General features: G+C 24.1%; 2 protein-coding genes across 4 annotated transcripts; both read left to right on the top strand.

Annotated features, from left to right (window-relative positions):
* Positions 1-1,223: 1,223 nt before the first annotated feature.
* On the top strand, positions 1,224-8,593 carry LOC122851189 (probable cyclin-dependent serine/threonine-protein kinase DDB_G0292550). Of its 3 annotated transcripts, XM_044150285.1 has the most exons (4): positions 1,224-1,593; positions 1,972-2,009; positions 4,561-5,809; positions 7,159-8,593. In XM_044150285.1, the coding sequence occupies exons 3-4, from the start codon at positions 4,573-4,575 to the stop codon at positions 7,305-7,307; spliced, it is 1,386 nt and encodes a 461-aa protein (XP_044006220.1). In that variant the 5' UTR covers positions 1,224-1,593; positions 1,972-2,009; positions 4,561-4,572; the 3' UTR covers positions 7,308-8,593. The 3 variants fall into 3 exon arrangements, with proteins under 3 accessions (XP_044006220.1, XP_044006204.1, XP_044006212.1); XM_044150269.1 differs by lacking the exon at positions 1,972-2,009 and having other exon boundaries at positions 7,159-7,975; XM_044150277.1 differs by lacking the exon at positions 1,972-2,009 and having other exon boundaries at positions 1,224-1,555; positions 7,159-7,975.
* Positions 8,594-9,039: 446 nt separating this feature from the next.
* On the top strand, positions 9,040-13,610 carry LOC122860455 (endothelin-converting enzyme 1-like). Its single transcript, XM_044164279.1, has 15 exons — positions 9,040-9,076; positions 9,181-9,252; positions 9,357-9,518; positions 9,778-9,925; positions 11,330-11,474; positions 11,558-11,659; positions 11,751-11,889; positions 12,014-12,134; positions 12,206-12,296; positions 12,375-12,545; positions 12,656-12,726; positions 12,798-12,859; positions 12,948-12,999; positions 13,141-13,357; positions 13,431-13,610. The coding sequence occupies exons 1-15, from the start codon at positions 9,040-9,042 to the stop codon at positions 13,608-13,610; spliced, it is 1,770 nt and encodes a 589-aa protein (XP_044020214.1).
* Positions 13,611-14,847: the final 1,237 nt, after the last annotated feature.

Here is a 14,847-nt window from a genome sequence, read left to right on the forward strand (position 1 = left end):
GGGCCCTTAATTGATATTTTCAATTTCATCGTTGGATACTTTACATATATATCTTCTCTGAAATCTCTCTATGAAACTATAGTATAATAATTTTGTCAACTTGCTGATTTTTTATCCAAGCAACCATCAATATCGAATCATTATTTTCATCGAAATTCTCATCTTGTTTACTACTCTCTTCTGTTATTACTACATTTATTGATCCAATTTTTGGTTTTTGAAACGCCACTTTATAAATAGATCAGATAGATCAGATATAATTTTTTTCATAATTACCAAATCGAAATTGTTAATGGCATCAATACGGAGACATTTATGGAGTTTACACACCATCACATAGGCACAGAAGTTTTTCCGTAATCTATATAAATGTCTCCGTAAATCTCCCCTTCTCTAGCCCCCTGTATACGGTGCCAATAACGTCACCGTTATACCAAATTTCATTAAAAATTATTTCTCCGTCATTTCAAATAAAATTTAATAACAAAAATAATAAAAACTTCAAAATATATTTTATAACTTCATTTGAAATATCTAAATAACATTTAAAAAATTTTTTTTTATAAACAAACGCAATGCATCCAGGAGGAAGGTATTCAAAGCTCTCTCTCCCTCTTAAAAAAGAAAAAATTAAAAATAAATAAAAATACCACTAAAAACAAATATAAAAAAACAAAAAATGTAAAGAAGAAATTCCGCATGCAGAGAAATAAAAGAAGAAAATAAAAATAAAAAAAAAAAGGATTTTTATTTTTTACTGTTGAAAGCATATTCTATACATTTTTTTTTCCGCCCACATTTAGGCTCACCACGAAATGTGGTATTCAACAGGGGTTGTTAAGGGGATGAGTGGGGTATATAATGTTGAACAGGGTGCCAGAGGCAAAATTTTCTCCCTTTACTCACCGATTGCGATTCTACAAAATTTTTAGATAGAGGGGAAAATGATGCGCAGATTGGCCAGATCATCTCAAAAACTATTCTGTCTCATTTTAACCCCCTCATCTCAACAATCCCCTTGTCATGGATGAGAGTTTAAAGAGTGGGAAGATAAAGTGGGGGATGATAGTTTAGTATATGTACACATCTGTGCTTTTACTCACAATGTGATGAGTGGGTGGTTGGGTGGTTTTCCTTTTTTTTTTTTTTTTATTTATTTTTTCTATTCCCTTACTCTTGTCACTGTTTTAACTCTGTCACACTCTGATTTCTAGAGTTGTAGCTTCATCGTCAACCCACTATATACCATCATCATCATCATCACCACCACCACTTCTACCATCAACATCACAATCACCACCACAAACCACAGAGACTCACTACCCTTGCTACGATTATTATCTCATTTACTAACGGGGGTTGAACGCATGCTCTACAACATATTCTGTCACTTCGTTCTCAACTATCAACAAGATAACAAAATTTTTATTTTAACGTGTTTTTATTTTCTCGTTCAATTTATTTATATAAATATATAAAGTTTTTTTTTTTTCTTTTCTTTCTCTGTTTAAATAAATGTAATTTTTATCGCGTGAAGAAATAAGTGAAGCACGTGGTGAGTGGTGATTTAATACATATTTTTTTCTATAAAAAGTAAGTGTTTTTTATTCAATTTTTAAAAGTGTTGGTATTTTTAAAAAAATTAATTTTATCAATTTTTTTATTTTAATAATAAGTATATTATTGAAATAGAATTGTGTTAATTTTATAGAATTTTTGGAAAAGTTTTAATACGGATAAAGTTCAGGGTCAAACTGGGTCATTTTGAAAGTTATGTTTGAATTGGTTTTCATGAAAAGTTTTATTTGAATTTTATGAGGTGTACATAAGGGGAATAAGATTAACCCAAAATTTACTGACCTTTCTAACAACATCAATACATACTTATAACATATGTTTATAAATTTATTATAATTATTTTTTTATTTTATTTATTTTACTTGTTTTCATGTTGTTTTTTTTTTGTTTTAGTAGTTGTTGGTTGACTGTAAAAGAACACATGATCTTTGGTGAGTTCAACACACAAAAGTTGCACTAGATATATATACATATAAAAACTCACCCCATCAAGCTGTTTCTGACATTCTCATTTTGTTTATTCTTTTTTTTTTTTGTACTTTGATATTTTTATATTTTTTTTTAATTTCAAAATAAAACGACTATCATAAAAACATTTATATTGTTGACAGTTAAAGTTTCAAAGAGCTTTTAATATTCTTACTTGAAGTATAAAAAGAATATATATATATATATATAAAGAAACAACTGATGATAATAATTTTAAAAAGAAACTTAACAAGTAGTAAGACGCGTTTTTCGTCAGACAAAGTAGAAAAAAAACAATACAAACAAAATTATAATTTCATTATTCTTTTCGTTTAGAGGATAATTTTTTTAAAAAAATATTTCCCTCCGTTAATATACATTTTTATTTTTCATTCAATTTTTTTTTACAACTATTTGAATAGAAGAAAAAAAAAATGTTGAATAAACAAGTTGAGTAAATGCAAATATACGTGGGAGTTGGTGAGGACGTGAAATTGAAACAATCCGCCAATTAGAATTGTCGACGTGACGGGATTATGCAGATTTTCTATAGACCGAGTGTTGAAATTGAGGGAAAAGTGGGTTGAGTTAAAGTTGGCTGGAGAAATTTAGAAAGAGATAGAAATAAAGAGAAATATATACATAGAAAGAACCAACTGGCATGCAAGCTCAATTCAATTTTCCAGAGTTATCTTGTGAATCATAAACTTGCGCATTTATTTATATATCCGAAAATTTTTAATATTCAAGAATATATTATGTAAAAAGGCAAGAAGAAGAAAACACTAAAATGAGCAATAATAATATTATTTAAAACAATCTATATAAAAACGGTAATAAATATTCTGAATATATAAATCATTTCGAAATCAAATATTCTATTTGATAATTTTTCTCTGAAGCTTGCATCAGTATAGAAATAACATGGGATAATTAAAATTTATCATTATAAAAATTATAAAAGCACAGTAACATGTAAACATAATGATTCAATGACTATTTTAAATGTTTAAAAAAATTTTCATGACAAGAGTATATATGAAAAAAAAAAATAAATAAATATTGCATTTAATAATTTATTTATTTTTTTAAATTTACTATTATCATACATGTTGGATAAATTGGAAATTAATTAATTTAAAAATAAATTAATTAATCATCGTATTGTAATGACTCAATGTTATTATTATTTTAAATTTAATTTTTTTAATATTTACCTTTAAAATATTCTATGAAATGTTTGCTCTTTTTATTTTATTTTTTTGAATTTATTATTATATATAATTGCCAAGATAATTATCAAACATTTTAGATAAATTTGTAATTTATTTAATTTTAATTTGCTATTGGAGAGATATTTGTTGTAGCATATTTTCGACGAGCTTTTTTTTTTTTCGTGACATTATTTTAACCCGGATTTATTGGTTCATGCGAGATTTTAATCGGCAAATTTTCGTTGATGATACTGTAATTATAAAAAATGGATCATCATATAAATTAATTAACAAATAACATTAATCTTTTAATTAAAAAAAAAATAGAAATAATATCAAAAACATATAACGACAATTGGATAACGTATATAAATTTATATACACGAAGAGTATATGTATTGACTTTGTCGTGGTCCAATTGTCCTTTCTCATTTCCAATATTTATCAAAAAAATATTGTAGATATACATACTGACTGTGTGAGTGTAAAACTGACAGCAGTCCATTTCCCGTTCATCCTGTCTGTCGGGTATAGAACATAATATCACAGTGACGGTTGCCATCCGTAGACGTCGTTTGTTTGGTGAAAACAATGGACCGAAACAATACCCCACACCACAATCAAATGTTATATACAACTCCAAGTATACTACTGATGCTCTGTGTCCCATCTACACCCTATATCCATGAGAGACAAAGATAAATATATACATTAAGAGAAAGAGAGAAATCAAAAACATATACACCAACTCGTATCTAGACCATGCCTCGTTGCATGCCCTTTTTCCACGACAAACAAATTTATACTTGTGTATATATCTCTACTATCCACTTTTTATTTCTTCAGTAGAAATCCTTTTTTTTTTTTTTTCTATTCGGAAACACAATTAAACTTTTTTATTAAAAATTTATAATTACAGTTGGACAAATAAATCATTATCAATATTTTTTTTTTTTTCCATTTAAATTTGATTATTTCATTGTCTGTATATTAACTGTCGGATCCAGTGAGTCTATAAATTTTGACCATGGTCTTAATAATTCCCAAGACAAAACATCAAGAAACCTCTATTATTCTACCTCAATAAATTTCAAACAATAGAACAACTGTCATGAATGTATTTTCTTTAAAAAAAAAAACAATAAAAATCATATGAAAAAATATCTGGTGTAAAACACTAATGATTTGATGGCAAATAATTTATAAATTTCGTCTTGATAAAAGCTATTAATAATTAATATACTTATATATTTTGATAAATAAAAATAATGATTTTGTATTTATGATAAAATTATTACAGAAATTAATTAAGATGACGACAACAACTGGTGATCCATCAAGTTTAAAAACTCCATCAACATTATCTGGTGGTGATTTAGTATCACGTTTATTAGCAGCAACACCACCGTATTTATACAATCTACCAATGACACCACACAGTTTTTATTTTAGTGAAATGTTACGTTCATTTGTACAAGCTAAAAGTGATACAACAACATCAACATCAACACCAATACCAACAACAACATCATCATCATCATCATCATTTACAACAAATGGCATAACATCATTATCATCAGCAGCATCAACATCACCACCAGGACCAAGCCGTCGGCGTAAACGTACATGGCGTGATACACGTGATCGTCCACTTGAATTAACAACTAAAGAAAAATATCATAATAGTAATAATAATAATAATCTTCATCAAAATCATCATATACAAAATTTAAATATAACAAATGATAAATATTTTCATCATGATACAATTGATAATAATAAATGTAATAATAATGATTGTAAAACACAAATATATGATGGTAAAATAAATTATACAACATCTGATGTATTAAAACAAGTTGATGATAATCGTAATGATTTTACAAAACAATCACGTAATTTTTATGATGATTCATCACGTTTATTTGGTAGTGAACAAACAAATCAACATGATTTATTTGATAATAAAATAAAAATTGATGATGATAATACAAATGAACGTAAATTAAATGATGAACATTTAAAATTAAATCATGATATATTATATAATGAACAAAAAACTAAAATTGATTATTCAACAAGAAATTATACAACAACAACAACAATACCAACAATACCTGCAATTGGTGATCATAATAATATTAATAAAAATTTTAATATTGGACAAAATATACAAAATCCATCTGAATTTATGCCAAATCCACTTTGGTATCCACCGTATCCAATTCCACAATCATATCCAGGAATTGATCCGTTACATTTTTTTATTGATTTACGTGTATCTGGACATATTTGGGATCGTAAATTAAATGAACGACAGTTAACATTTAAGAGTAAACATTCATCGGCATTTAGTGTGCCACAAACGAAAGAGTATAATAATCGACCACTTGATTTGACACGTGATGAATCAACAACATCGAAGAATGATGAAAATAATCATGGTACACATTTTATTATGAAAAATTTATCAAAAACTTATAATGATATTAGAGATGTTGGAAGAAAATCACCTGGTGAAAATGAAGGAAATTCAAATGATGCTGAAGGTTAGTTCTATTTATTGTTATATTATCATGAAATTTTGAAAATAACAATTTGAATTCAAGCAACTTTGAATTTATTTAAAAATTATTTCAGTCATGTAGAGTCTTATTGACAAGGGGTAAAATTTATTATATATATAAAAATTTTAGTTAATATTTTGATTATTATAATGAAATAACAAATGATATTTATTAAAATAATAAATTAAATAGTTGATTAATTTATATTTGCGACTTTAAAAAAATGACTTTAAAGTTGATTAAAAATTATTTTAAAGTCATGTAAAGTCTTATTCACAGATTCAATAATTTATTTTCTACAAATAAATTAATTCATTTGATTTTTACAAAAAATATTAATTTGACAAAAATAAAATTTATTCAACACAAACAAAATTAATTAGCTGACTTTGAATTGCAAGGTTTTTTGTTTATTGCTTATTCAACATAAATATGAAAATTATTTTTGTGAAATATTGATTTATTTGTGGTAAATGAAATTTTATTTCAAATGATAAAATTAAATTTCAAAAATCAATATATCAAATTTGATTTTTTTTGTTTTATAATTTTTAAAGAAATCTTTGAACTACAATTCATTAAATTAATCATGAATATGCAGTTTATTTTTTCTACGGTGAATCTCTGACCAAAATTTCTCTCTGCTTTTCTCCGATAGTTTTCTTATCAAAGAAAATCGGAGAAATATCGGAGGAAATTTTTTGCCAGGAAGAATTAGTTCAATTTATTATTTTAATAAATTGTAATAATTAATTTTCAAAAATAGAAACATAAATTAACAAGTCAAATGTCCATATGTAATATTACAAAAAGTAAATTATTAATAAATAACATATTATTTATTATTTTTATAGAATTTTTTATCATATATCATCATAATTTGCAAATTATAAATTTAATTATATACATATATCCAATAAATTATTATAAGGTCAGATAATTGTTTAAATCTGTAAGCAATTATTAAGCTTGTAATTGACGATTTTACGTTAAATTACTCATTAATACTAACAATAAATAAAGTTTCACGCACGTCAATAATAGGTTATTTCCCATTAACACATGCGATTGAATATTGTTAATAACTTTAATTATTGAATATACATCGCATGTATTAACTGAAAAATGAAAATAATAATCGTCATATATTTTTGATCCATGATAGCATAGATAAAGTTTCTTGAATGTTAACTTTACATAAAAAAAAAAAAAAAATAAGGTGAAAAGTTTTCATGTATGGCATATGATGATAAAGTATCTACAAAAGTTTTCATGTTATTCATCTTATGGATCAGTTGTCTTGAACATATTGTTGTAATTTAATATTTCAGAAGTCAGTGGTTCATCAAAAAAAGAAAATTGTGATGAAGATGAAAATAACAAAGGAAAAGATCTCAGAAAATTGATTGGTCTTGAACTGACAAATTACGCAAGAGAACCGAAAGAAGAACCAAGACAGTCACCAACAATCATTGAATAAATTAATAATAAATATATAAATAATAATAAATAAAATATAGTTGTTTTATCATAAATTTTATTTGATTAATTTTAAATTAGTTAGTGAGAGATAAAAAATTAATTACAATAAAATAAATTAAGTAAATGAAAAATTATATGATGGTGAATCTGTATTTGTTGATTGCATCATTAGGTCTTTATTTAAATATTGTATATGTGCAATTTAATGAATTAAAGATTCCAAAATTAAAATTTATCATCAGCATATTTGCAATTAAAATATTATCAAATGAATTATAATGCCAGTCATGATGATCAGTGATAATCAATGGTTTTTTTTATTTTTTATTATTTTAATTTGTTGAAAATTATATCTTAAATTTTTATATAAATATAAATAGAAAATTAGAATAATAATAATTTTTTTTCTTAATTATTTATTGTTTTTTTTTTTTTTTTTTTTAATTACAAATGTTATGTGATATGACAACTGTAAATAATTGTTTATCGCTTAATTATATATGTATAAAAAATTACGGTGTATCAAGGTATTGATGTATAAATTTTATTCCTAATAAAAAAAAATGGTTTAGATAAATTTCTAATTGTTTACTAACAAGAAGTTATATTTTTCTTGTATTTTGAAAGACTCATATCGTCGATTGCAGAAGTTGCAAAGATATCAACACCATCATTATTATTATTATTAAGTTTTTTTTTGTGGTAAGGAAAATACTAAATCGAAATTTCTAAGTTTTCTTTTTTTATATTTACTTTTTATTATTTATAAGATACTATTATGAATTATTTATTTTTCATCAGTATTGTTAGCAAATATTTTTTTAGATAATCTTCTATTCTATATAGGTATATAAAATTGAAAACCAAAAATTTTGTCGCGATTGTTCTCAAAAGCTACTCAACTGATTATCTTCATTTTTTAAAATAAATTAGTACATCACAGAGAAGGTTTCTATATGAAAATTTTCTTAAGTTGATAAACAAATGACTTATTAATTATTATAAATAATGTGCAACACCTTGCAGCTTGCATTAGTAGAAATAACATGAGATAATTAAAATTTATCATCATAAAAATTATAAAAGCACAGTAACATGTAAACATAATGATTCAATGACTATTGTAAATGTTTAAAAAATTATCATGACAAGAGTATATATGGAAAAAAAAATAAATAATTATTGCATTTAATAATTTATTTATTTTTTTTAATTTATTATTATCATACATGTTGGATAAATTGAAAATTAATTAATTTAAAAATAAATTAATTAACCATCATATTACAATGACTCAAGTTATTTCAAATTTAAATTTTTTTAATATTTACTGTTGAAATATTCTATATGAAATGTTTGCTTTTTTTTTTTTTTATTTTTTTGAATTTATTATTATATATTATTGTTAAAAATTCAATATTACTCAAGTACTTTCAAAGATAATCTCGTAATAATAATTTCAACATGTGTTTCGACCTAGTTATTTAAGAAAATGTATTAACTAATACTTACTTGGCAAAAATTATTTTCTTGCTGACTTTACAACGGACTGATTTTAATTGCAATTCGACAAATTTTTTAATTTCTGCCATGTGATATATTTAGGAATCGAAATAAAAAAAATAAATTTCATACAGTTAATTTTTAAACATTTTAGTTTGACATTTTTTAACCACCAGATATCAATATTCACTTACTGTATAAAATCTGTTTGAAAGTGAAAATTCAAGATGACAGAATTGAAAAGTCGAAGATTATTATTGATGCGTAAGTATGTATAAAAACAAGGAAAGTTTTCAATTTCCAAACCAGCGTTGATAAAAAAAAGATTTAGCAAAACTGTATAGCTTCTTTTTTTAAAAAAAGATTAGTCTCAATTGGTATTGCAAATGCTCTTTGGAATGATGGTCCATGTAAATCTGATGATTGCTGGAAACAACGAGGTAAAAATAATTTTTAATTTTTTTCCAACGCTTTATAAATAATATATAAAATCTGCAACATACTGGAACTTGTAAAAAATATATTTCGATTGATAAAAATATAGCACGAGAGATTGAAGAAAGTTTAGATGTCACCATTGATCCATGTGATAATTTCTATGCATTTTCATGTGGTGGATGGATGAAAAAAAATCCAGCACCTCGTTATTATAAATCTTGGACACCTGCAAATGTCTACGAGCATAAAATGATGAATATATTTGCTAGTGAGTATAAATAATGAATATTAATTAAATTATTTCTGGTAGATAAACAAATGTTAAATATTAATTAATTAATTTTAGAAATTTTAAACTCACCGGATGAATCAAGTGACAGTCTATCGTTAAAATCAATGAAGCATATTTATAAAAATTGCATGGATACAAGTAGGAATTAATAATTAAACAAATTTTTTTTTAATTTAAAAAAAGTACTAATTATAAATTTTAAAAATATTATCAAATATGTTTTTGTTTTTTGAAGAACAACGAGATGAAACTGGCTTTGATATTATTGAAAGTCTTGAGATTATCGGTGGATGGCCAATTTTGGGTGATAAATATCAAACACCTCTTGAAGTTATACCAAGCGTTATTTTGCCTGTGATAACAAAAGTCTTTGGTGTTGACACGTTTTTTACAATCAACAATTACAAACGAAACAACTACGTTGGGACTTCCGTAAGGCATTATTTTTCATTCATTTTGATAATACTCAGAAAAATTGATTTATTATAATTAAATATAACAAGTGATTTTCATAAGAATTTTTTTTTTTTTATTTATTTAACACATATTTATTTAACACAAAGAGATTAATAAGCTGACTTTGAATTTCAAGGTTTTTTGTTTTACGCTTATTTGACATAAATATGAAAATTGTTTTTTTGAAATATTGATTTATTTGTGGTAAATAAAATTTTATTTCAAATGATAAAAATAAATTCCAAAAATCTATTTACTCAAATTTGATTTTTTTCGTATTATAATTTAAAAAAAAAAATTTATATGACAATTTATTAAACTAAACATGAATATGCAATTTATTTTTTATGGAGAAGATCTGGTAAAGAATTTTCTCTGCTTTTCTCCGATAGTTTTCTTATCAAGAAAAGTCGGAGAAATATTGGAGAAAAATTTTGCCAGGAAGGATTAGTTTCATTTATTATTACAATAAATTTTATTAATTAATTTTTAAAAATAACAACATAAATTAACAAGTCAAATGTCCATAGGTAATATTTTAAAAAGTAAATTATTTATAAATAATCTAAATTATATTACAATATTAATTTGAAAATTATAAAAAGTTGCTGATACTTTTTTTTTGCATTTATATTGTCATCTATTATATATTGTGTAGGTGCGTGGTTATCATTTATCAATTCGGTTTTCATTAATGGTATTATATCTTCCATTAACACATTTGATTGAAATTCAATTTGATAATAACTTCAATTATTGAATTTACATCGCATGTGTTAATGAAAAATAATAGTCTTCATATATTTTTGATCCAGATGTATAAAGTTTCTGGAATATTAACTTTCGATGGAGAAAAAAGGTAAAAAGTCAACTCATTTCCATGAATGGCATATGATAATAAAGAATATGAAAAAGATTTTCATGTTATTTATCTTATGGACCTGTTGGCTTGAACAAGAATTAATTGAATTCATTTGTTTTTTACGAAAAATGTTAATTTGACAAAAATAAAATTTATTCAACACAACTTAATCAATTAGCTGACTTTGAATTGCAAGGTTTTTTTTTTTTTGCTTATTCGACACAAATATGAGAATTATTTTTTTAAAATATTGATTTATTTGTGGTAAATAAAATTTTATTACAAATGATAAAAATTAATTTTAAATATCTATTTATATTTAAATTTGATTTTTTTTCGTATTATAATTTTTGAAAAATCTTTTTACGACAATTCATATGTTCAAAAAATTCTGTCTTTTTTTTTTTAAGTTTCATTGGTGTAGAGGTTATAACAATCACTTGGATAAAATTTTGATAAAATTTGAAAGAAATTCAACAGAGGTAAAACAATATATCAATAATATTGTCAAAGTTGTCAAAGAAATTTCAATAAACAGAAATATACCATTTAACACCATAAAAGTGCTACAAGATGCAAATGATATTATTAATTTTCAATTGGAATTAATTGAGGTCAGATAATTTACTAATTTTTTTTAAATCATTAGTTATTATTTGGTTAAATTTGACTATCAATATTATTATCAAATTGAAAGGTTAAAAAAAAATCATCACTTGGAAAACCAGAATTATTTCAAGGTTCTGATGACTTCAAGAATTGGTTCGACCTCCATTTATCTGGAATCAATAATTCTCATGTATATTCACTACTATTTTTTCTATTAAATCATTATAATCTCTTTTTTTTTTTTTACATTTTAATAATTGTCGGTTTATTATTTTTGACAGGCGCTCCGTTTTTGTTACTTGAATCCTTTTCCTCCGTTTTCATCAAAGGAAAATGTAGATACTGAATTCGCCGTAGAAAACATTGAAATATTGGAAAACTTGATTGTATTATTTGACAATACTAAACCAGATACACTACGTACGTATTACATCATCAAAAAAATAGGAAATATTACTTTATAAAAAATATTAAATACTGAAAAGATTAATTTTCTATTTAAATGATGATAATTAATTTTATAATATATCATTTTCCATTTTAGAAAATTTTATAATATGGGATTTGGTTTATAAATATCTAAAATTTATGCCAACAAGAATGTATGATATTGAATATGAGCTCAACAACATTGGCAAAGAAACTCTAGGATTATTTCTTAATCGGTTTGAAAATCATTTGTTTATAAATTCATTTAAGCATTTGTTTAATTTTTTTTTTTTTCATTTCACATTAGTGAGGAACGTTGCATCAGAAGTCTGCCATTTTTATCAGCACTAGTTCTAAAATTTCTTTCAGTATATTATCCTGAAAATTATAAAAATTCTGTAAGTCAAATTATCCATTTTTATTTACCAATAATTATAAAACTGTAATGAATAATATTTTTTTTTTTGTCAACATAGAGCAAGGATATAATCACTAAAGTAATCGAAAGTAGCCAAGAATATGTAAACAAAACATCATGGATGTTTTCTGAATGGAAAAATTCAGTATCACTAAGAATTCCAGATTTATTTCAATATAATTATTATTTATTTTTCAACAATAATTCCATCGATGAAATTTATGGATATGTATGAATATTTTTTGAACAATAACTTTATTTTGTCATCATCAGATAATTATGTAACTAATTAGTTGGAATTTTTTCGTATTTATAATTTTCATTTTATATCGATTTTAGCCAAAAATTTTTACTAATAATTACATGGAAGATTCTTTACGGATTTCTCGATTGGAACGCCACAGACTACTGTTAGTTATAAATTTTTTTTTTTTTCTTTTCTTTTCTATCAATTGATTGTATACCCTTATCTTTTTTACAGACAACAATATGATAGACCTCTTCTTGACGCAAAAAATCTATATTTTTTTGATGGATCGATCGGTAAGTGTTTTTTTATTTTTTTTTGTTAAAATGATTTTTATATTATAACTTATGAAATTGCTTATAATAAAAATGATTTCTATTTTAGTTATATCAATTTTGAGTCATCTACTGTCAAAATTTCAGCCGAACGTTCCACAGTAAGTTTAATTTCATGGCAAGTTGAAAAGTGTAATTTACTAATGAAAATATTTCTCCGTAATTAAACTTTTTTAATTTGAAATATTTTTCTTAATTTTAATTCGAATACATGACTTTTAATAGTTAATAAATTTATACAGAGCATCAAATTATGGACCAGCCGCAACTGTAGTTGGTCTATCAATTAGACCTATTTTCGGTTTGATCGATACAGTTTTTTATATTTCGGAAAGTGATAATGTCGACTTTATGACAAACGATATGAAAAATGAATTTTTACGACGATATTATACTTTTAAAATGCAATTCCATAATAATTCTACAACTTATGGATTGTCAAATGATACAATATTAAATGTAAATTTCCTTATATTCTAAAACGAAAATATTATAATAATAGATTAAAATTATATTTCATTATTCCTAATAGGCAATCATTTTAAGGATAATTGAGATATCATATTTAGAAGACAACTTTGGAATTCCTGCAGCTTTTGCAGCTTATGAAAAAAATAAAACACCAGAAGATGAGGAAATTTCATTGCCAAATTATCCAATGTATAAAGATAAAAAACTTTTTTTTATATCTTATGCAAGTGTAAGTGTATAATTTAATTCATATTGAACAATTAATAACATATCATTTTGATGATTATTATATGATTGAAAAAATATGATTCATTTGCAGAGTTTGTGTACTTCTGAAAATCCAAAGTCATCAATTGACGGAGAAGAAAGTTTTAGAATTGGCCGAAAGGTTAATATTGCTCTTGGCAACATGAAGGAATTTAGTGATGCTTTTTCTTGTCCAAAAAATTGTCCAATGAATCCAACCAAGAAAGTTCATGTTTTCGGACCTGATGATCAGATGAACTCCGACTAAAAAAAAATCTAAAAGACCACAACAGAAATACTTATTTATATAAAGCTATAACTATATAGTTATTTATGAAACAATTATTTTTGTAATGTTAGTTTTATCAGTGTCATTTAATAATAAATTTTATTTCATACATATTAATAATTCGATACATTTTTATAAGACTATATTTGTTTTTTTTTTAACATCATCATTATTGTTGTTAGCAATGATACGAAGTTCAAGTAAAACCTCGCCCTCGTTTGATGGATCAAAATGTAAAAATAATTTACTTACAGGTTCTAAAGCAACATATGGATCACGGTAAATTATTTTTTGATTGGGTGACTCATTTGCTTGATAAAACACTGGACGTTTTGTATCACGATAAATTATTTTCTATTAGATCGCCGAAAATACCATGGCAACATGGTGAAATATAGTTATAGAAAAAAAGACGATCTAAATCTGTACATCGGAAAAATGGCCTCAAAAAATGGCCTTATTTTTTTTTGGCTTTTTAATAATGGTCTTTGAAAAAAGCCATTTTTCGTAAGAAATCTTTGATCCAGAATTAATTATATATAATTTAAATAAATAATTTCTTAAGCAAAAAACATAAGACCTTTTTTGAGAAGCTAAAAGACATGTTGCATGAATCAAAAATTAATTAATTTAAAAATAAATTAATTTATCATCGTATTGTAATGGCTCAATGTTATTATTATTTCAAATTGAATTTTTTTAACATTTATACCTTTAAAGTATTCTATGAAATGCGTACTTTTTTTTATTTGATTTTTTTTTGGTTTTACATGATTATATATTAAGATAATTATTACATTGAAACATTTTGGATTAACAATATGTAATATTCATCCATTTTTTACTTGCTAGTGGAGATATAGTTTTGTACGGGATATTGTAACGAAGGTATCCATCAGCATTTATTGTTAAGTTTCATAATTAAATTACATGTTTTAAATAA

This window comes from Aphidius gifuensis, linkage group LG1 (genome assembly GCF_014905175.1).
Source record: "Aphidius gifuensis isolate YNYX2018 linkage group LG1, ASM1490517v1, whole genome shotgun sequence".
Classification (NCBI taxonomy): Eukaryota; Metazoa; Arthropoda; class Insecta; order Hymenoptera; family Braconidae; genus Aphidius; species Aphidius gifuensis.